Below are 24,699 nucleotides of genomic sequence, written 5' to 3'. Positions count from 1 at the left end.
AGCTATTATCGTCAGAGTGACAGAAGTATCAGTCTTACACTAATGGAGTCCGCTACTATACAGAGACAGGCCCACACACAAACAGTAATCTCTCGCACACAGTTGTGATGAGCTTCCTGTCTTTAGATCAACACTTCCCGTCATCTGTCATTATGGCGTTCTCTCCATTTCTGTCGTGTTTTATCATTCAGACACAGCAGCTAACGCTCAGTATGGGGGAAAGGGAGAGAGAGAAAGAGGGAGAAATAGAGGAAGGGAGAGAGAGAGAGGAAGGGAGAGAGGAAGAGAGGAAGTCACTAAATTAATGCATCCATGCTGAAGTAGGGAATACATACAGGAACGTGTGATCAGCACTTTCTCCTTCTCATCAGGCAGTTAGAAATTGATGTCATGTCAGCTTTATTTCTGTCAAACCGAGTTGTCTCTATCTCGCTCTTGCCCCTCTCATCCCTTCCTCCTACTGACTCATCAGCTTTATTTCTGTCAAACCGAGTTAGTGCGCGCCCTCCCTCTGTCAGGACCACTGGTCAAGGTTTATAACATGGCATAAAACTCACTCTTTTCTTCCCCTCCCTCCCTCCTTATTCTACATCCTCGTAAGCTGTATGTATAACTTGAGAGACAGTCTCTCTCACCTTCTTTCTATGCCCGTCTATTATTCGTCTACCTTATTTAACCTTCTCTCGAATCCCTCAGTCCTCCCTCATCAGTGTTGTGGCTATAGTGTCATCGGAGGGCTCTGGCCCAAAGCTGATAAGGCACTACTAAGATGCTGTGACACCTTTCACTTACCCTCACAAATTCACAACTAAAGAAAGTTCAAACTGGCATGCTAATATCCCAGATGCTAAGCACAGAAACACACACATTTTGTTCTTCTATCCTTGTTAGGGGACCTAAAATTGATTTCCATTCAAAATCCTATTTTCCCTAACCCTAACCACTAACTCCTTAACCTTTCCCTAATTGTAACCCGAATCCTAAACCTAACTCCTAAGCTTAGAATAGCCTTTGTCCTCAAGGGGATGTGGGAAATTACCCACGAGGGATAATGTTCCTTGTTTTACTATCCTTGTGGGAACATTGAGGGATTTTAGGTCCCTACAAGGATAGAGGATCCAATAAACCCCCCCCCCACCCCACCTCTCCCTCTTCTATCGTCAGTTCCATTACTCAGTGTAGACAGGCGTCTTCAGCCTCTCCACACCACCCTATTGTCTACATAGAGGAGAGGAAAACAATGTTTACAAAGTCTAGGGGTGGGGGGGGATCTTTGGCTGTTACACTTTGGCATGGTGTGTGTGTTAACCGGGGAATCCCTGGGAGGGGTGTTCCTGTAAAGTCGTATGTGTGTGTGAGTGTGTGTGTAGGGTTGTCCCAGTTTAGCTCACTCTAACCAATGACTCATGAGTTTCTGGAGTTCAGACGACTTTACAGACCTCCTCCCTTCCCTCCACAAAGGAGACACACACACCCAAGTGTCAAATCAAATCAAACTTTATTTGTCACTTGCGCCGAAAACAACAAGTGTAGACTTTACTGTGAAATGTTTACTTACAAGATCTTAACCAAAAGTGTAGTTCAAGGAGAAGAAAATATGTACCAAATATACTGAATTAAAACAAATAAAAAGTAACACAATAATGAGGTTATATACAGTGGGTACCAGTATAGAGTCAATTTGGAGGTTATATACAGTGGGTACCAGTATAGAGTCAATTTGGAGGTTATATACAGGGGGTACCAGTATAGAGTCAATTTGGAGGTTATATACAGTGGGTACCAGTATAGAGTCAATTTGGAGGTTATATACAGGGGGTACCAGTATAGAGTCAGTGTGGAGGTTATATACAGGGGGTACCAGTATAGAGTCAGTGTGGAGGTTATATACAGGGGGTACCAGTATAGAGTCAGTGTGGAGGTTATATACAGGGGGTACCAGTATAGAGTCAGTGTGGAGGTTATATACAGGGGGCACCAGTACAGAGTCAATGTGGAGGTTATATACAGGGGGTACCAGTATAGAGTCAGTGTGGAGGTTATATACAGGGGGTACCAGTATAGAGTCAGTGTGGAGGTTATATACAATGTGGGGTACCAGTACAGAGTCAATGTGGAGGTTATATACAGGGGTACCAGTACAGAGTCAATGTGGAGGTTATATACAGGGGGTACCGGTACAGAGTCAGTGTGGAGGTTATATACAGGGGGTACCAGTATAGAGTCAGTGTGGAGGTTATATACAGGGGGTACCGATACAGAGTCAGTGTGGAGGTTATATACAGGGGGTACCGATACCGAGTCAGTGTGGAGGTTATATACAGAGTCAGTGTGCAGGGGTACAGGTTATAGGTCGACCAATTAATCAGGGCCGATTTCAAGTTTTCATAACAAAATCGGTAATTGGCATTTTTGGACGCCGATTACATTGCACTCCACGAGGAGACTGCGTGGCAGGCCGACCACCTGTTACGTGAGTGCAGCCAGGAGCCAAGGTAAGTTGCTCGCTAGCTAGCACTAAACGTATCATACAAAAAACTGAAATCAATCTTCACATAATCACTAGTTAACTACACATGGTTGATGATATCATCACTAGGTTAACTAGCTTGTCCGGCGTTGCATATAATCAAAGCCGTGCCTGTTAATTTATCATCGAATCACAGCCTACTTCGCCAAACGGTTGATGATTTAACAAAAGCGCATTCGTGAAAGAAGCACAATCGTTGCACCAATGTACCTAACCATAAACATCAAGGCCTTTCGTAAAATCAGTACACAAGTAAATATTTTTTTTAATCTGCATATGTTAAAATAAATTAAATGTTAGCAGTAATATTAACTAGGGAAATTGTGTTACTTCTCTTGCGTTCAGTGCAAACAGAGTCTGGGTATATTGGCTCGTTGCGAATTGTGTGAAGACCATTTCTTCCTAACAAAGACCGTAATTAATTTGACAGAATTTGACATAACATTGAAAGCTGTGCAATGTAACAGGAATATTTAGACTTTAGGGCTGCCACTTGTTCAATAAAATACGGAACGGTTCCATGTTTCACTGAAATCATAAACGTTTTGTTTTCTAAATGATAGTTTACGGATTTGACCATATTAATGACCTAAGGCTGGTATTTCTGTGTGTTTATTATATCATTATTAAGTCTATGATTTGATATTTGATAGAGCAGTCTGCCTGAGCTGTGGTAGGCAGCAGCGGACTCGTAAGCATGCATTCATTCAGCAGCTCTTAGCAACGCTTGAAGCACAGCACTGCTTATGACTTCAAGCCTATCAACTCCCGAGATTTGACTTGTAGGGGTGAGGAGAGGGACGGAAGCTATACTGTTACACTGGCAATACTAGTGCCTATAAGAACATCCAATAGTCAAGATATATGAAATACAAATGGTATAGAGGGAAATAGTCCTATAATTCCTATAATAACTACAACCTAAAACTTCTTACCTGGGAATATTGAAGACTCATGTTATAAAGGAACTTTCATATGTTCTCATGTTCTGAGCGAGGAACTGAAACGGAAACTTTTTTACATGGCACATATTTTCACTTTTACTTATTTATACCAAATTGAACATGTTTCATTATTTATTTGATACTAAATTTATTTTATTTTTGTATTATATTAAGTTAAAATAAGTGTCCATTCGGTATTGTTGTAATTGTCATTATTACATACATATATATATACATATACACACATATATATATATATATATATATATATATATATATATATATATATATACATACATATATATATATATATATATATATATACATAATAATATATACATATATATATACATATATACACATATACATATACACATATACATATACACATATACACATATACACACATTATTATTATTATTATATACACACATATACATATACACACATATATATTATTATTATTACATATACACACACATATATATATACACACACACATATATACCCTGCCGCCCCTATATATATATGTGTGTGTGCACACACACACACACACACACACACACACACACACACACACACACACACACACACACACACACACACACACACACACACACACACACACACACACACACACACACACACACACACACACACACACACACACACACACACACACACACACACATATAGGGGCGGCAGGGTAGCCTAGTGGTTAGAGTTGGACTACTAACCGAAAGGCAAGTTCAAATCCCCGAGCTGACAAGGTACAAATCTGTTGTTCTGCCCCTGAACAGGCAGTTAACCCACTGTTTCTAGGCCGTCATTGAAAATAAGATTTTGTTCTTAACTGACTTGCCGAGTTAAATAAAGGTAAAACAAAATATAAATACATAAAAATGGTCCTCCAATAAATGGGTATCGGTGTTAAAATCATAAATCAGTCATAATTGGACCTCTAGTACAGGTTTACCTATAGACTCCATTGTGTGGAGTCTCTTTCACAGTGGTAGAGTATGTGAGCATACCTGCGGGTGTACGCATGTTTGTGTTTTTCTTGGAGAGAAGAGGCCACCCATAGTCCCCAGACTCAGCCAAGACTGATGACATCACATACAAACTATTTCAATCAGAAAAGTAGGGCCCTATAATGTTTTGTGCCTGATTCCGGTTTTTCCCCAAGTTCCACTTTCTTAGCTTTGTTTTCCCAGGTTTTCAGTCTTCCCCATTTTATTCAGGTTTTCCCTCTCAAAAAACACGTTTTAAAATAGAAAAACAACCTTTTATGAAGGCACAGTGATGCCGAAACATTGGTAAATACCCATTAAATTGCTGGGAGTTTATACATGGAGTTCGTGGCATTATTTTGATAGTTTATAGTTAATTCGCCGTTAGTCAGCACCTCCACACAAACTATTTTTTCTGGGTTTGCGCCAGTTTATGTTTTTTTAATCACGTTTTAAGACCACAACATTGCTTAGACCACATCTGGAGACCACTTTTGAGGTCTGGGGAAAATAGAAGAGATTATGGATTTTGGGGTGTAGTTATGTTTTATTGAAAGTGCGCACCAGCAAGAGACCGTTGTTTGGTTAGCAACGTTCCGGTATCAATCATGTGATTGCAGAGCTGGCAAAACAAATGGCCACTGGATTGAGGAAAATAATCCTGATCTCATTCTGCCAGGTAGGCTACTTTGTAGTTAACATTTAATTGAGAAGGTTTATAGAAGAGCCTTTCCATCTCTACCAGAAGATGGTTATCATTAGCATCATCGCTAACGGCTACACAAAGTAGACACACAGACAGGGGAATTCCTGTGCCGTTTCAAACAGTTACAGGAATACATCTAATCACTGATGCATTTTGTCTTACGATTGATTACCTTGGGCAAATTAGTTTATAATAAGTTCAATCAATCAGTAACAATTCAACTAACTATCTACTAACCCTAGCTCTAGTTCTAACCCTAACCATTACCCTACAACAGTACTAACCCTTACCCAGTGGTGGAAAATTGTCAAACTTCAGTAAAAGTAAAATATATACATAAAATTGCAAACCAGACGCAACACTTGCATTTATTTAGAGACAGACAGGAGCACATTCCCACATTCAGACATAATTTACAAATGCACTGTGTGTGTTTAGTGAGTCTGCCAGATCAGAGGCAGTAGGTGTGTGAATTGAACTGTTGCTGTCCTGCCTGAACATTTGAAATGTAAAACGTACTTTTGCGTGTCAGGGAAAAAGTACAGTGCATTGGGAAAGTATTCAGACCCCTTGACCTTTCTTCCACATTTTGTTACGTTACAGCCTTATTCTAAAATGGATACAATCATTTCCCCCCCTAATCAATCTACACACGATACCCCACAATGACAAAGCAAAAACTGGCATTCTCTGGATTTATGGTGCTTTCAAGACAACTGGGAACTCAGAAAAAAAACAAGGTTGAATCATGATGAAGTCATCGATCTTCAGGTTGGATGACCGTTCAAAACGTATTTCCCAGACAGAGCTCGTTTTTTTCCAGAATTCCCAGTTGTCTTGAACTCACTGAAGTCCAGTTCTGAGTGAAGTTGTTTTGAGCGAGGCACAAATTATGCTTCATTGACAGCATGGCCAAAGGTGAATGTTTATCATTTTAAACTTGGAAAAGAGCCATTTAATCCCACATTTGGGACCACACATCCACTCCACTGAATATCAGGCTGGTGATTGCTTTACAATGCCTGCTGTTGACCACCGTCATGGATTCCTTCCAAACCACTCATTGTTGAATTTGCCATTTCCAACTTGTTGTGTAATGTTTATGTCCAATGGCTGATGAGCACCGACAAGTTTTATCTATAATTTCTCTTCATTATGTATCTTCATATGACAAGGATTAAAAGGATTTGCCAGTAGATTGTGGACTTAATTCATGATGATGAGTGCTAGCTCAGATTTTGAAAGTATGAAATTGACATGATCAGTCCAATCCAAGCTGCTGTAGATCTAACATGATTTGATGTCATTTTATGTGTGGCCAATGACATTGAGCCTTCTTGAATGGGCACTTCTAATGTAACTCTATGGCAGCACCCAAGGTCTACCCTTAGACTTGGTGGTGACGTACTGTCCCCACGAGTGACAGAACACTGAGTTAATCATGGCGCAACTAGAGAACATTACCAACCCCTATGCTCCATATTTTCCCCTGGCTGCCCCACCACCACAGAAAGCCCTGAGCAAGACTGAAACACCTGCATTTTGGACTTGCCTTACTCAAGAAAACAAAAAGAGACCATGTTTGTATGTGGCCTTATTAAATCTTTTTTATATTTTTTACATTGTTTGTAAACTAATATGCGACACGTATTATTGCCAAAATAACATTTACATTTTTGAAATTGTTTTATTTATTTTAGCTAAAAATGTGGAGCACCTGCCCTGAATGACAGGTCGTCACTGCTCCTGCTACACCATGGTGCTACCCTACAGAGTGCTGCTACCCTACGGTTCTACCCTACAGAGTGCTGCTACACTACGGTTCTACCCTACAGCGTGCTGCTATCCTACGGTGCTGCCCCACAGAGTGCTGCTACCCTACCTTATGGTGCTAGCCTACACCGTGCCACCATACGGTCCTATCTACCCTACGGTGCTAGCCTACACCGTGCCGCCATACGGTCCTATCTACCCTACGGTGCTAGCCTACACCGTGCCACCATACGGTCCTATCTACCCTACGGTGCTAGCCTACACCGTGCCACCATACGGTCCTATCTACCCTACGGTGCTAGCCTACACCGTGCCACCATACGGTCCTATCTACCCTACGGTGCTAGCCTACACCGTGCCACCATACGGTCCTATCTACCCTACGGTGCTAGCCTACACCGTGCCACCATACGGTCCTATCTACCCTACGGTGCTAGCCTACACCGTGCCACCATACGGTCCTATCTACCCTACGGTGCTAGCCTACACCGTGCCACCATACGGTCCTATCTACCCTGCGGTGCTAGCCTACACCGTGCCACCATACGGTCCTATCTACCCTGCGGTGCTAGCCTACACCGTGCCACCATACGGTCCTATCTACCCTGCGGTGCTAGCCTACACCGTGCCACCATACGGTCCTATCTACCCTACGGTGCTAGCCTACACCGTGCCACCATACGGTCCTATCTACCCTACGGTGCTAGCCTACACCGTGCCACCATACGGTCCTATCTACCCTACGGTGCTAGCCTACACCGTGCCACCATACGGTCCTATCTACCCTACGGTGCTAGCCTACACCGTGCCACCATACGGTCCTATCTACCCTACGGTGCTAGCCTACACCGTGCCACCATACGGTCCTATCTACCCTACGGTGCTAGCCTACACCGTGCCGCCATACGGTCCTATCTACCCTACGGTGCTACCCTACACCGTGCCACCATACGGTCCTATCTACCCTACGGTGCTACCCTACACCGTGCCACCATACGGTCCTATCTACCCTACGGTGCTACCCTACACCGTGCCACCATACGGTCCTATCTACCCTACGGTGCTACCCTACATCGTGCCACCATACGGTCCTATCTACCCTCGGTGCTACCCTACACCGTGCCACCATACGGTCCTATCTACCCTACGGTGCTACCCTACACCGTGCCACCATACGGTCCTATCTACCCTACGGTGCTACCCTACACCGTGCCACCATACGGTCCTATCTACCCTACGGTGCTACCCTACACCGTGCCACCATACGGTCCTATCTACCCTATGGTGCTAGCCTACAGAGTGCCACCATACGGTCCTATCTACCCTACGGTGCTAGCCTACAGAGTGCCACCATACGGTCCTATCTACCCTACGGTGCTACCCTACAGAGTGCCACCATACGGTCCTATCTACCCTACGGTGCTACCCTACACCGTGCCACCATACGGTCCTATCTACCCTACGGTGCTACCCTACACCGTGCCACCATACGGTCCTATCTACCCTACGGTGCTACCCTACACCGTGCCACCATACGGTCCTATCTACCCTACGGTGCTACCCTACACCGTGCCACCATACGGTCCTATCTACCCTACGGTGCTACCCTACACCGTGCCACCATACGGTCCTATCTACCCTACGGTGCTAGCCTACAGAGTGCTGCTGAGGCTACGATAGACCTTCACTGCAAAACAGTGTGTTTTGATCCATTATTTGGTGACGTGTGAATATAGTTGGTATAGTTTATAGTTTTATCTGAAAAGGATTGAGACCTCTATGGAATTCACTGAGGATGGTCCTCCTCTTCCTCTGAGGAGCCTCTGCTGCCCTATATCTCATTTTATAGGTCCTTAGACAATGTTCCCTCTAAGCTGTGCGTGTGTGTGCATGCAGTTGTCCACCCGAGACTGAAGTATCAGCCCCCAGAGAAGCAGAGATTGAAATTCACTCAACTTTCTAGACCAGTGCTCACCAAATCGGTCGATCGCAATCGACTGGTCGATCTCCAAGGCATTCCTAGTCGATAGGAGTAACAACATGAATTTGTGCATGAGGCAGAAATGATGCGGTGCGACTCGAGTTTCATCATCAGCTGGAAGACGGTTTCCCTTTTTGGTCAGAGTCAGTGGAGGAAAGGGAGAGAGGAAGGATGTTGAGAGACTGACCCTCAATCTGCTGCTCTCTCCCTCCGCTGAGACTGACCCTCAATCTGCTGCTCTCTCCCTCCGCTGAGACTGACCCTCAATCTGCTGCTCTCTCTCTCCGCTGAGACTGACCCTCAATCTGCTGCTCTCTCCCTCCGCTGAGACTGACCCTCAATCTGCTGCTCTCTCCCTCCGCGGAGACTGACCCTCAATCTGCTGCTCTCTCCCTCCGCTGAGACTGACCCTCAATCTGCTGCTCTCTCCCTCCGCGGAGACTGACCCTCAATCTGCTGCTCTCTCTCTCCGCTGAGACTGACCCTCAATCTGCTGCTCTCTCCCTCCGCTGAGACTGACCCTCAATCTGCTGCTCTCTCCCTCCGCTGAGACTGACCCTCAATCTGCTGCTCTCTCCCTCCGCTGAGACTGACCCTCAATCTGCTGCTCTCTCCCTCCGCTGAGACTGACCCTCAATCTGCTGCTCTCTCCCTCCGCTGAGACTGACCATCAGATGGAGGCACCCAGTAAAATAAAAAGCTAATGTAAATATATGCTCACTCAGCTGTGCCTCACAAGTAATACAACAACGGATCTATTACTGGTGTGATCATACAGCCTACCTCAAAATTTGAAATATATATATTTTTAAATGTCCTGAACAGCAATGCATTGGCAGGTAAATTCAAGCAAAGCCAATATGTGGTGATAATGTATTGGGCCTATAGTTTACAGCACAAACCTCATTGCTAGACCATAGATATGATTTTACAGGGCCCTAGATATGATTTTACAGGGCCCTAGATATGATTTTACAGGGCCCTAGATATGATTTTACAGGGCCCTAGATATGATTTTACAGGGCCCTAGATATGATTTTACAGGGCCCTAGATATGATTTTACAGGGCCCTAGATATGATTTTACAGGGCCCTAGATATGATTTTACAGGGCCCTAGATATGATTTTACAGGGCCCTAGATATGATTTTACAGGGCCCTAGATATGATTTTACAGGGCCCTAAATATGATTTTACAGGGCCCGAGAGAAATCCACTGAGATCACCAATGGCCAGAGGACACAGCCTAACTGAGTTCCATTCCATCCACCCTCCCTTACATTCAGGAACAGCCTTTCATTCTTCAGCAGACGATGTCTAAACAGACTGTTGTCAGTGTGTGTTACGTGCAAACACTCTTTGCCATATTAGATTTGCTCTGAGACCCGCAGCGGAAGCAGCCTTTGATTAAAGAAGAGAAAGAAAGATGGAGAGATTGAGGAAGGAATCAGACATATTAAAGGTAGGGACGTACAGAGCAATATGCAATGGTGTAGACCAGAGAGTGAGATAAGAGAGGTGGGCTTCTTTCCTATATGGTGCTTTAATAAATTAAAAACACTGTTTTCATGAGGAGGTTGGGAGTTTGTCAGTGAGTGTATGTGTGTGGTTTTGTGTGCGCCTCTCTCTGTGTGTATGTCTCTCTCTCTCTCTGTGTGTATGTCTCTCTCTCTCTCTGTGTGTATGTCTCTCTCTCTCTCTGTGTGTGTCTCTCTCTCTCTGTGTGTGTGTGTCTCTCTCTCTCTGTGTGTGTGTGTCTCTCTCTCTCTGTGTGTGTGTGTCTCTCTCTCTGTGTGTGTGTGTGTGTCTCTCTCTGTGTGTGTGTGTGTGTGTCTCTCTCTCTGTGTGTGTGTGTCTCTCTCTCTGTGTGTGTGTCTCTCTCTCTCTCTCTGTGTGTGTGTGTGTGTGTGTGTGTGTGTGTGTGTGTGTGTGTGTGTGTGTGTGTGTGTGTGTGTGTGTGTGTGTGTGTGTGTGTGTGTGTGTGTGTGTGTGTGTGTGTGTGTGTGTGTGTGTGTGTGTGTGTGTGTGTATATATATGTCTCTCTCTGTGTGCATGTCTCTGTGTGTGTGTATATATGTCTCTCTCTCTCTGTGTGCATGTCTCTGTGTGTGTGTATATATGTCTCTCTGTGTGTGTGTGTGTGTTGTGTGTGTGTGTGTGTGTGTGTGTGTGTGTGTGTGTGTGTGTGTGTGTGTGTGTGTGTGTGTGTGTGTGTGTGTGTGTGTGTGTGTGTGTGTGTGTGTGTGTGTGTGTGTGTGTGTGTGTGTGTGTGTGTGTGTGTGTTTCTCTGTGTGTGTATATATGTCTATCTCTGTGTGCATGTCTCTGTGTGTGTGTATGTCTCCCTCTGTGTGTGTGTATATGTCTTTCTCTCTCTGTGTGTGTATATATGTCTATCTCTGTGTGCATGTCTCTGTGTGTGTGTATATATGTCTTTCTCTCTCTGTGTGTATATGTCTCTCTCTCTGTGTGTGTATATATATATGTCTCTTTCAATTCAATTCAATTCAAGGGCTTTATTGGCATGGGAAACATGTGTTAACATTGCCAAAGCAAGTGAGGTAGACAACATACAAAGTGAATATATAAAGTGAAAACCAACCAAAATTAACAGTAAACATACAGAAGTTTCAAAACAGTAAAGACATTACAAATGTCATATTTATATCTCTGTATATATTTATGTCTATGTATATATATATATATATATATATATATATATATATATATATATATACACACACAGTGTTTTAACAATGTACAAATGGTTAAAGGACACAAGATAAAATAAATAAGCATAAATATGGGTTGTATTTACAATGGTGTTTGTTCTTCACTGGTTGCCCTTTTCTCGTGGCAACAGGCAACTGGGTTGTATTTACAATGGTGTTTGTTCTTCACTGGTTGCCCTTTTCTCGTGGCAACAGGTCACAAATCTTGCTGGTGTGATGCACACTGTAGAATTTCACCCAGTAGATATGGGAGTTTTTCAAAATTGGATTTGTTTTCGAGTTCTTTGTGGATCTGTGTAATCTGGGGGAAATATGTCTCTCTAATATGGTCTTACATTGGGCAGGAGGTTAGGAAGTGCAGCTCAGTTTCCACCTCATTTCCATCTCTCTCTGTGTGTGTATATATGTCTCTCTCTCTGTGTGTTTATGTCTCTGTGTGTGTGTGTGTTTATGTCTCTGTGTGTGTGTGTGTTTATGTCTCTGTGTGTGTGTGTGTGTTTATGTCTCTCTGTGTGTGTGTATATATATGTCTCTCTCTCTGTGTATATGTCTCTCTCTCTGTGTGTGTATATGTCTCTCTCTCTGTGTATATGTCCCTCTCTGTGTGTATATGTCTCTCTCTGTGTGTATATGTCTCTCTCTCTCTGTGTATATGTCTCTCTCTCTCTGTGTATATATGTCTCTCTCTCTGTGTGTGTATATGTCTCTCTCTCTGTGTGTGTGTATATGTCTCTCTCTCTCTATGTCTGTGTGTGTGTATGTCTCTCTCTCTGTGTGTATATGTCTCTCTCTCTCTGTGTATATATGTCTCTCTCTCTGTGTGTATGTCTGTGTGTGTGTGTATGTCGCTCTCTGTGTGTGTGTATATGTCTCTCCCTGTGTGTGTGTGTGTGTGTGTGTGTGTGTGTGTCTGTGTGTGTGTGTGTGTGTGTGTGTGTGTGTGTGTGTGTGTGTGTGTGTGTGTGTGTGTGTGTGTGTGTCTCTCTCTATCTGTGTGTGTGTGTATGTCTCTCTCTCTGTGTGTGTATATATGTCTCTCTCTCTGTGTGTATGTCTGTGTGTGTATGTCTCTCTCTCTGTGTATGTCTCTCTCTCTCTGTGTATGTCTCTCTCTCTGTGTGTGTGTGTGTGTGTGTGTGTGTGTGTGTGTGTATCTCTCTCTCTCTCTGTGCGTGTGTGTCTCTCCCTCTCTCTCTGTGTGTGTATGTCTCTCTCTGTGTGTGTGTGTCTCTCTCTCTGTGTTTTCTGCTGTCTCCTCAGTGAAGGTGATGGGTTGTTTTGAACACAAAGGCCAAATATTGTTTGCCAAGCACACACACTTATGGTGAGGAGGGGAGTGTGAATACAACGCTAAACAAACACAGGAGAAACTTTGGTGGGAATTCCTGCATGCGCCGTGTGACAGAGCTTGCCAACCAAAAGCATGCCAACCAAAAGCATGCCAACCAAAAGCACACACACACACACACACACACACACACACACACACACACACACACACACACACACACACACACACACACACACACACACACACACACACACACACACACACACACACACACACACACACACACACACACACACTATACCAAATGATGTGTTTGTTCAATGCTGAGGGGTCTGTGTCAACCTGAAGTCCCAAGGCAGCACTGTACCTGTTCACATGAGTGCTAGCAACGCGCCCCACCCACCTCAGGATCTGTGTTTTTCAGACATCTATTTCCTGTGTTTGAAAAATTCACTTGACACTTAAATCTCAGATTGATCCGTTTCATTTTACTCTTGCGATTCTTTCATACTTTTTTTTATGCCAGGTAACGTTATGCCAGGTAACGTTATGCCTGCAGAACCCTGTCAGACACACCCCGGGAATGGCTGAATTGGGCTCAATGGAATACATTATATTTCCGTTGCATCGATAAGAACGCTAAAGCTGCGTCAGACACTTAACACATCGTCTCGACACCACAAGACAGACTACTTTATTTTGTGGAATTTAACATGTAAAAAGTAGTAGACATTGTCACGCCCTGACCTTAGAGAGCGTTTTAATTTCTCTATTTGGTTAGGTCGGGTGTGATTTGGGTGGGCATTCTAGTTTTTCTATTTCTTTGTTGGCCGGGTATGGTTCGCTGGAGCCTCCAGCAACGGTCGGCGGTCCAGATCCTCCAGCGACGGTCGGTCCAGAGCCTCCAGCGACGGTCCAGAGTCTCCAGTGATGGTCTGCAGCCTAGAGCCTCCAGCGGGGGGTTCCCAGTCCAGAGCCTCCAGCGACGATCTACGGTCCGGAGTCCCCGGCGACGATCTACGGTCTGGAACCTCCGGCGAAGATCCACGGTCTGGTTCCACGGAAGCGGAGGGATCAGCGACCGGAGTGGGGTCTACGTCCCGAACCGGAGCCGCCACAGAGGCTAGATGCCCACCCAGACCCTCCCCCATGGAATCAGGTTTTGTGGCCGGAGTCCGCAACTTGGGGGGGGGGGGGGGGGTTACTGTCACGCCCTGACCTTAAAGAGTCTTTTTATTTCCCTATTTGGTTAGGTCGGGGTGTGATTTGGGTGGGCATTCTAGTTTTTCTATTTCTTCGTTGGCTGGGTATGGTTCCCAATCAGAGGCAGCTGTCTATCGTTGTCTCTGATTGGGGATCATACTTAGGCAGCCTTTTATCCCACCTTAGTGTGTGGGATCTTGTTTTTGTGTAGTGCCTGTGAGCACTCCAGTCGTTACGTCTCGTTTGCTGTTTATTGTTTTGTTGGTGAGTTTCGATGAATTAAAACACGTGGAACTCTATACACGCTGCGCCTTGGTCCAATCATATCAAAGAGCCTGACAGACATCTAATACAGATGAAATTAAAGCAACTTCCAAAAATGAACACTGGGATACAGTGGTATTATGTCTGATCTTGCAAACAATGTAAAGTATGTAGACAGGTGTGTGTGTATATAGATAGGTGTTATTTAAAGCCAAGCCTGTTGATTTTTAATCTGAGGATATCCTGCTACTGACATACTTGTGGAACTATGCAAAACTACTTGTGGATGACACAAGTCATTTTTCCAACAAGTGCTTACAGACAGATTATTTAACTTACAATTCACAGTATCACAATTCCAGTGGGTCAGAAGTTTACATACAGTAAGTTGAATGTGCCTTTAAACAGCTTCTGATAGAAGCTTCTGATTAATTGACATAGTTTTGAGTCAATTGGAGGTGTACCTGTGGATGTATTTCAAGGCCTACCTTGACATTATGGAAAAATCAAAAGAAATCAGCCAAGACCTCAGAAAAAATTGTAGACTTCCACAAGTCTAGTTCATCCTTGGGAGCAATTTCCAAATGCCTGAAGGTACCACGTTCATCTGTACAAACAATAGTATGCAAGTATAAACACCATGGGACCACACAGCCGCCATAATGCTCAGGAAGGTGACGCGTTCTGTCTCCTAGAGATTAACATACTTTGGTGTGAAAAGTGCAAATCAATCCCAGAACAACAGCAAAGGCCCATGTGAAGATGCTGGAGGAAACAGGTACAAAAGTATCTATATCCAAAGTAAAAACGAGTCCTATATCGACATAACCTGAAAGGTCGCTCAGCAAGGAAGAAGCCACTGCCCCAAAACCGCCATAAAAAAGCCAGACTACGGTTTGGAACTACACATGGGGACAAAGATCGTACTTTTTGGAGAAATGTCCTCTAGTCTGATGAAACAAAAATAATACTGTTTGGCCATAAGGACCATCGTTATGTTGGAAGGAAAAAGGGGGACGCTTGCAAGCCGAAGAACACCATCCCAACCGTGAAGCACGGGGGTGGCAGCATCATGTTGTGGTGGTGCTTTGCTGCAGGAGGGACTGGTGCATTTCACAAAATATATGGCATCATGAGGCTTGAAAATTATGTGGATATATTGAAGCAACATCTCAAGACATCAGTCAGGAAGTTAAAGCTTGGTCGCAAATGGTTCTTCCAAATGGACAATAATCCCAAGCATACTTCCAAAGTTGTGGCAAAATGGCTTAAGGACAACAAAGTCAAGGTATTGGAGTGGCCATTACAAAGCTCCGAACTCAATCCTATAGAAGGTTTGTGGGCAGAACTGAAAAAGCGTGTGCGAGCAAGGAGGCCTACAAACGTGACTCAGTTACACCAGCTTTGTCAGGAGGTTCTGGGCCTATATTCACACAACTTTTTGTGGGAAGCTCGTGGAAGGCTACCCAAAACATTTGACCCAAGTTAACCAATTTAAAGGTAATGCTTCTAAATACAAATTGAGTGTATGTAAACTTCTGACCCACTGGGAATGTGATGAAAGAAATAAAATCTGAAATAAATAATTCTCTCTACTATTTCACATTCTCTCTGTGAAATGTCTCTGACATTTCACATTCTTAAAATAAAGTGGTGATCCTAACTGACCTAAGACAGGGAATTTTTACTAGGATTAAATGTCAGGAATTGTGAAAAACTGAGTTGAAATGTATTTGGCTAAGGTTTATGTGAACTTCCGACTTCAACTGTATGTATACGTACGTACGTGTACACACATATATTTTTATATTTTTTTATTTTGTATTTTTTTTAAAAATATATTTTTTTTTTAATCAAACAGTTTGTAGGATCTTCATTGTCCAACTGCTGAATTTGTCACAATTGTTTTCATCACCTTTTAACAATTTTGATGAATGTTGCTAATGTGTCCACACACACACCCCTGTCAGAAGTAAAGGGAGGTTGGAGTATTGAAATGATCCAAACACTGGAGATCAGATCAACATAACAACAATCTGCATACAGACCCAAATGACCCAATCCATTAGGATGGGCCTCTCCTGCTGAGACTCTTAGTTGATACGGCATACACACACACACACACACACACACACACACACACACACACACACACACACACACACACACACACACACACACACACACACACACACACACACACACACACACACACACACACACACACACACACACACACACACACACACACACACACACACACACACAGGAGTGCGAGACAAACCAGGGCCTAGAGCATGGCACAGAGGTGTAAGTGATACTGTGGTATTTTCCTCTTTCTCTGCCCAGAAAGAGGCTCATAGCAGACAGCTGTGTGTGAATTAGAGAGACAGACTGTTATAATGTAGGCATTCTGCTGTGGATGTGGCTGTAGTCTCCAGGCTAAACTAAATGACACCTGTGGGTTGTGGTTCTACAACACTGAGGACAATGTTACTGCGGTTCTAAAAAACTGAGGATGACCAGGTCAACAAGGTAGCTATGACTACAGGTAAGAAAAGAACAGAACTCTTGAGGACAATGTTACTGTGGTTCTACAACTCTGAGAACAATGTTACTGTGGTTGTAGAACACTGAGTACAATGTTACTGTGTTACTGTGGTTCTACAACACTGAGTACAATGTTACTGTGTTACTGTGGTTCTACAACACTGAGAACAATGTTACTGTGGTTGTAGAACACTGAGTACAATGTTACTGTGTTACTGTGGTTCTACAACACTGAGGACAATGTTACTGTTCTACAACACTGAGGACAATGTTACTGTGGTTCTACAACACTGAGGACGACCAGGTCAACAAGGTTGCTATGACCACAGGTGAGAAAAGAACAGAACACTGAGGACAATGTTACTGTGGTTATATAACACTGAGTACAATGTTACTGTGATTCTACAACACTGAGGACGACCAGGTCAACAAGGTTGCTATGACCACAGGTGAGAAAAGAACAGAACACTGAGGACAATGTTACTGTGGTTTTACAACACAGAGAACAATGTTACTGTGGTTTTACAACACAGAGAACAATGTTACTGTGGTTTTACAACACAGAGAACAATGTTACTGTGGTTTTACAACACAGAGAACAATGTTACTGTGGTTTTACAACACAGAGAACAATGTTACTGTGGTTTTACAACACAGAGAACAATGTTACTGTGGTTTTACAACACAGAGAACAATGTTACTGTGGTTTTACAACACAGAGAACAATGTTACTGTGGTTTTACAACACAGAGAACAATGTTACTGTGTTACTGTGGTTTTACAACACAGAGAACAATGTTACTGTGGTTTTACAACACAGAGAACAATGTTACTGTGTTACTGCGGTTCTACAACACTGAGGACAATGTTACTGCGGTTCTACAACACTGAGGACAATGTTACTGCGGTTTTACAACACAGGGAACAATGTTACTGTGTTACTGTGGTTTTACAACACAGAGAACAATGTTACTGTGGTTTTACAACACAGAGAACAATGTTACTGTGGTTTTACAACACCGAGAACAATGTTACTGTGGTTTTACAACACAGAGAACAATGTTACTGTGTTACTGTGGTTTTACAACACAGAGAACAATGTTACTGTGGTTTTACAACACAGAGAACAATGTTACTGTGGTTTTACAACACCGAGAACAATGTTACTGTGGTTTTACAACACAGAACAATGTTACTGTGTTACTGTGGTTCTACAACACTGAGACAATGTTACTGTTTTGGTTCTACAACGAGAACAGAGAACAATATTACTGTGTTACTGACAATGGTTTTACAACACAGAGAACAATGTTACTGTGGTTTTACAACACAGAGAACAATGTTACTGTGGTTTTACAACACAGAGAACAATGTTACTGTGGTTTTACAACACAGAGAACAATGTTACTGTGGTTTTACAACACAGAGAACAATGTTACTGTGGTTTTACAACACAGAGAACAATGTTACTGTGGTTTTACAACACAGAGAACAATGTTACTGTGTTACTGTGGTTCTACAACACTGAGGACAATGTTACTGCGGTTCTACAACACTGAGGACAATGTTACTGCGGTTCTACAACACTGAGGACAATGTTACTGCGGTTCTACAACACTGAGGACAATGTAACTGTGGTTTTACAACACAGGGAACAATGTTACTGTGTTACTGTGGTTTTACAACACAGAGAACAATGTTACTGTGGTTTTACAACACAGAGAACAATGTTACTGTGGTTTTACAACACCGAGAACAATGTTACTGTGGTTTTACAACACAGAGAACAATGTTACTGTGTTACTGTGGTTCTACAACACTGAGGACAATGTTACTGTGTTACTGTGGTTTTACAACACAGAGAACAATGTTACTGTGGTTTTACAACACCGAGAACAATGTTACTGTGGTTTTACAACACCGAGAACAATGTTACTGTGGTTTTACAACACAGAACAATGTTACTGTGTTACTGTGGTTCTACAACACTGAGGACAATGTTACTGTGGTTCTACAACACAGAGAACAATATTACTGTGTTACTGTGGTTTTACAACACAGAGAACAATGTTACTGTGGTTTTACAACACAGAGAACAATGTTACTGTGGTTTTACAACACAGAGAACAATGTTACTGTGGTTTTACAACACAGAGAACAATGTTACTGTGGTTTTACAACACAGAGAACAATGTTACTGTGGTTTTACAACACAGAGAACAATGTTACTGTGGTTTTACAACACAGAGAACAATGTTACTGTGTTACTGTGGTTCTACAACACTGAGGACAATGTTACTGCGGTTCTACAACACTGAGGACAATGTTACTGCGGTTCTACAACACTGAGGACAATGTTACTGCGGTTCTACAACACTGAGGACAATGTTACTGCGGTTCTAGAACACTGAGGACAATGTTACTGTGGTTCTAGAACACTGCGGACAATGTTACTGTGGTTCTAGAACACTGAGGACAATGTTACTGTGGTTCTAGAACACTGAAGACAATGTCACTGTGGTTCTAGAACACTGAGGACAATGTTACTGTGGTTCTAGAACACTGAGGACAATGTTACTGTGGTTCTACAACACTGAGGACCAGCAGGTCAACAATATTCACAGGTCAGAAAACTCAACTGGTACTCTCTCTTCTCCTCCTGCTGCCTGTGCCCTATATCCTAAATGGGGTCTCTCGCCCTTTCGGTTTGTCTTTCCCCCTATTCTTTCCATTGCCCCATGCAGCTGTCTCTTTCATTCCCTCTCATCTGCCTTCGCGCCTCTGCTCTCGATCACCTCCGCTCTCCCTCTGTCTCTCTCTCAGACAAAGTAACAATAGAGTGTCTAGTTCATTTGAACAGGTCAACACAAAAAGCTGACTTCCCTGGTGTAGGCATGTCGTTCATCACCACGGACTAAGACATACACACCACTAGATGAAACAACATCTAGGCTTCTCCTGACAGGCCACTTATGACATGGACTGTCTATCAAGATTACATTCAACTTCTATTTCACCTTTCATTGTTTTATAATTCAATTGAGTATTGTTAATGTGGATATTTTAGAATACATTGTAGAAGTCTGATGTGTCTAGGCCTAATTAACCAACATTGTTCATAAGGACCTCTTTCAATGTCATCTGTAACAAAACAACTGCAAGTATAAATCCATTGTGATCAGAACTCAATTCATTACTAAGAGTAACCATATTACCACCCATTATAGGCTACAGACAGTTCGTCCAAAACACCAGTTGCTTTGTTGTTGAAACACTTGTTACTGTACATTCACACAAAATGGATTTACACAAATCAAAAACTGAGACTCACCATCTCGCCTCACGTTTGACGACCGCATCACCTTGGCGGACACTACTTGGGCTTGTGTGCCCCCGGTAAAGCCCACCAGCAGGGCGAGCAACAGCGCAAGTACCACGCGCCCAGTGATGTTCATTCTGTCCGTGGCGTTTGCACACCGTAAACTAAATTCCCAAACGTGGAAGGACAATCTACTGTTCTGAAAAGAGACCAATTACCTACTCGTGTTTTCTCTAGAGACTCAAGTAAAAGTTTGCTTAAAACTTTCGTGCTGTTCGCATCGTTTCTCCCGATTTGCTTTTCACTGTGAAGTTGGACTGGAGCAAACTGCCTGTCTCAAACTCACCATGCATGAGCTCTGCGGCTACAGAACACCGAGCAGGTTCATATACCTCAGACATATACTCCCGTCCACGGTCAAACACAAGCACGGGCGCCGATTTCTTATCGCGAGTTAATCCTCACGGGTAATTCCATGGGAAATAGTCCACATTCCTTTAACTTCTCTGATATCAGAGCGAGCTGGAAATGCGTTCCAACAACTGAACTTCGAGGCTAAAATTGTGTGTCTCTCGCCGTAGCTCTCTACACACACACTTGTGTGTGAATCTTCAGAGGGGCAGACTTCAGTAGATGAGGGTTGTCCCTCTTCCGTGATCCGGGACGAGGAAATAGGCCAGAAGGAACATTTTAGCGGAAAAAAAAGAACGTGGGAGATTACAGTCACAGTCAGTCCCACATACACACACAAAGAGAGAGTGAGAAGGAGCCAGGAAGGGAATTTTCAGCGAGAAATAAACTTGACTGGAGACGAAATGAACAGGAGGAGAAGAGTCACTGACAGCATTGCACACTGACACTAATAAAGTATGCCCTCTGGGCAAAACTTGTCCCGGGAAGAACTCTGACATGAATTCACTTGTTGAAGAGCCTGTTGAATAAGTGGAAACCTTGTCTGACAATGTTCTTCATTTCAGAATTTTACTGAGCAAATGCAAGCATGTCTAAAAGAGTTCCAGGCTATTATACAGCATTATTACATCTAAACTTTTCACTAATTTGGTTTATGTATGTATTCTGTTCATTTACCTGTAATAGCATGAAATTCGTATAATATTATTTTGCAAAGTGTAGCCTATTCAGGCTATTGAAGGCTGTGCTGAAGTCTGCAGATATTTAATGCCTATATTATATTGAGGCCTTGTTATTTTCTTGTTTTGTAGATACTATAGGAAGCTTTGTATTGTGACAAGACAACAGTCTCTCCCTCAATGTCAGCAAAACAAAGGAGATGATTGTTGACTTCAGGAAGCAGAGGACAGAACATGCCCCGATCCACATCAATGAGACTGCAAAGGAGAGAGTCAGCACTTTTAAGTTCCTTTGCATGCACTGTATTTTGTTGATTTATTTCACCTTTATTTAACCAGGTAGGCCAGTTGAGAACAAGTTCTCATTTACAACTGTGACCTGGTCAAGATAAAGCAAAGCAGTCCGACACAAACAACAACACAGTTACACATGGAATAAACAAACATACAGTCAATAACACAATAGAACAAAATCTATATACAGTGTGAGCTAATGAGGTAAGATAACGGAGGTAAGGCAATACATAGGCCGTAGTGGCAAAGTAATTACAATTTAGCAATTAAACACTGGAGTGATAGATGTGCAGAAGATGAATGTGCAAGTAGAGATACTGGGGTGTAAAGGAGAAGAAAAAAAATAACAGTATGGAGATGAGGTAGTTGGATGGGCTATTTACAGATGGGCTGTGTACAGGTGCAGTGATCTGTGAGCTGCTCTGACAGCTGGTGCTTAAAGTTCATTAGGGATATATGAGTTTCCCGCTTCTGTGAATTTTGCAATTCGTTCCAGTCATTGGCAGCAGAGAACTGGAAGGAAAGGCGGCCAAAGGAGGAATTGGCTTTGGGGGTGACCAGTGAAATATACCTGCTGGAGCACGTGCTACGGGTGGATACTGCTATGGTAACCAGTGAGCTGAGATAAGGCTGGGGCTTTACCTAGCAAAGACTTATAGATGACTTATGTTGCCAGTGGGTTTGGCAACAAATATGAATCGAGGGCCAGCCAATGAAAGCATACAGGTCGCAGTGGTGGGTAGTATATGGGGCTTTGGTGACAATACGGATGGCACTGTGATAGACTGCATCCAATTTGCTGAGTAGAGTGTTTGAGGCTATTTTGTAAATTACATCGCCGAAGTAGAGGATCGGTAGGATGGTCAGTTTTACGAGGGCATGTTTGGCAGCATGAGTGAAGGATGCTTTGTTGCAAAATAGGAAGGCAATTCTAGATTTAATTTTGGATTGAAGATGCTTAATGTGAGTCTGGAAGGAGAGTTTACAGTCTAACCAGACACCTAAGTATTTGTAGTTGTCCACATATTCTAAGTCAGAACCATCCAGAGTAGTGAAGCTAGACAGGAGGGTGGGTGTGGGCAGTGATCAGTTGAAGAGCATGCATTTAGTTTTACTTGCATTTAAGAGTAGTTGGAGGCCTTGGAAGGAGAGTTGTAATGGCATTGAAGCTTGTCTGGAGGTTAGTTAACACAGTGTCCAAAGAAGAGTCAGAGGTATACAGATGTAAGGTGAAGACTCGACATGGACCAACAAGAGGGCGCAACAGCGTCTCTACTTCCTAAGGCGGTTGAAGAAATTCGGCACGCCGCCCCAAGGCCCTCCAGCAGGTGGTTGAAGACGGCCCAGTACATCACTGGGACCGTGTTCCCACCCACCCAGGACACATCATCTAAATGGTGCCTGAGGCAGGCCCCCAGCATCATCAAGGACCTCACACAGCCCAGCCACTAGTTCACTCTCTTACTGTTGGGCAGACGGTATTGGAGCATGAAGTCTGACACCAACAGGCTCATAAACAATTTCTGTCTACAAAGCATCAGAATGCTGAACTGGACTGACCACCTGCTCTGATTCTCCACACCTTAGCACACATGCACTCACTCACTCACACACTCTCTCTCTCACACACACACACACACACACACACACACACACACACACACACACACACACACACACACACACACACACACACACACACACACACACACACACACACACACACACACACACACACACACACACACACACACACACACACACACACACACACACACACACACACACACACACACACACACACACAATTGCTGCTACCAGACTCTTATTATAATTCCACAATTTAAACACTTGCCCCCCTTCCCCAATACATGTGTAAATATTGGACTATAAATTGAGCATTCTTTTATTATACTTAGCTTACACTGTTTACTTTATGTATGTATATATATATATATATATATATATATATATATATATATATATATATATATATATATATATATATATATATATATATATATATATACAGTAAAATTACAGTATACATTTCACTCACAAAAGTTCCAGAAAATGCAATATTATTCTTGTGGCAACAGGTCACAAATCTTGCCGCTTGTATTTCACCCTGGTATTTCACCCTGGTATTTCACACTGGTACTTCACCCTGGTTCTTCACCCTAGTATTTCTCCCTAGTGTTTCACACTGGTATTTCTCCCTAGTGTTTCACACTGGTATTTCTCCCTAGTGTTTCACACTGGTATTTCACCCTAGTGTTTCTCCCTAGTGTTTCCCCCTAGTGTTTCTCCCTAGTATTTCTCCCTAGTGTTTCACACTGGTATTTTACCCTAGTGTTTCACCCTAGTGTTTCACACTGGTATTTCTCACTAGTGTTTCATAATGGTATTTCACCCTAGTGTTACACCCTAGTGTTTCACACTGGTATTTCACCCTAGTGTTTCTCTCTAGTGTTTCACACTGGTATTTCACCCTAGTGTTTCACCCTAGTGTTTCACACTGGTATTTCACCCTAGTGTTTTCACCCTAGTGTTTCACCCTAGTGTTTCACACTGGTATTTCTCACCAGTGTTTCATAATGGTATTTCACCCTAGTGTTTCACCCTAGTGTTTCACACTGGTTTTTTACCCTAGTGTTTCACCCTAGTGTTTCACCCTAGTATTTCACCCTAGTATTTCACCCTGTTATTTCACTTAAATAAATAAATAAATAAATATTTCACTTAATACATATCGGAGTTTATAGTGTCTAAAGCAACATTGGATTTGTTTTTTAATTCTTTGTGGATCTGTGTAATCTGGGGGAAATATGTGTCTCTAATGTGGTCATACATTTGGCAGGAGGTTAGGAAGTGCAGCACAGTTTCCACCTCATTTTGTGGGCAGTGTGCACATAGCCTACGGCAGCCTTTCTTTCTCTCTTACTCTATCTTTCTCCCTCCCTCCCTCTCCCCTTCTCTCTCTCCATCTCTCTCCTTGTCTCTCTTGCTCT

At 43.0% G+C, this 24,699-nt stretch overlaps 1 protein-coding gene across 2 annotated transcripts in view; it reads right to left on the bottom strand.

The window, feature by feature from the left end:
* pdgfd (platelet derived growth factor d) overlaps window positions 1–21,077 on the bottom strand; it is a 98,791-nt gene extending 77,714 nt beyond the window's left edge. Inside the window, exon 1 of one of the 2 annotated variants that reach the window (XM_046316519.1) lies at window positions 20,650–21,077. In XM_046316519.1, the coding sequence (XP_046172475.1) occupies window positions 20,650–20,704 (55 nt within the window). In that variant the 5' untranslated portion in view covers window positions 20,705–21,077. Of the gene's footprint in view, window positions 1–20,315 lie in introns of both variants that reach the window. The other variant, XM_046316518.1, reaches the window with a different exon arrangement.
* Window positions 21,078–24,699: the final 3,622 nt, after the last annotated feature.

This window comes from Oncorhynchus gorbuscha, linkage group LG19, assembly GCF_021184085.1.
Source record: "Oncorhynchus gorbuscha isolate QuinsamMale2020 ecotype Even-year linkage group LG19, OgorEven_v1.0, whole genome shotgun sequence".
NCBI lineage: Eukaryota > Metazoa > Chordata > Actinopteri > Salmoniformes > Salmonidae > Oncorhynchus > Oncorhynchus gorbuscha.
The sequence above is the reverse complement of the archived record's forward strand: the minus strand, read 5'-3'. Positions and strand labels throughout refer to the sequence as shown.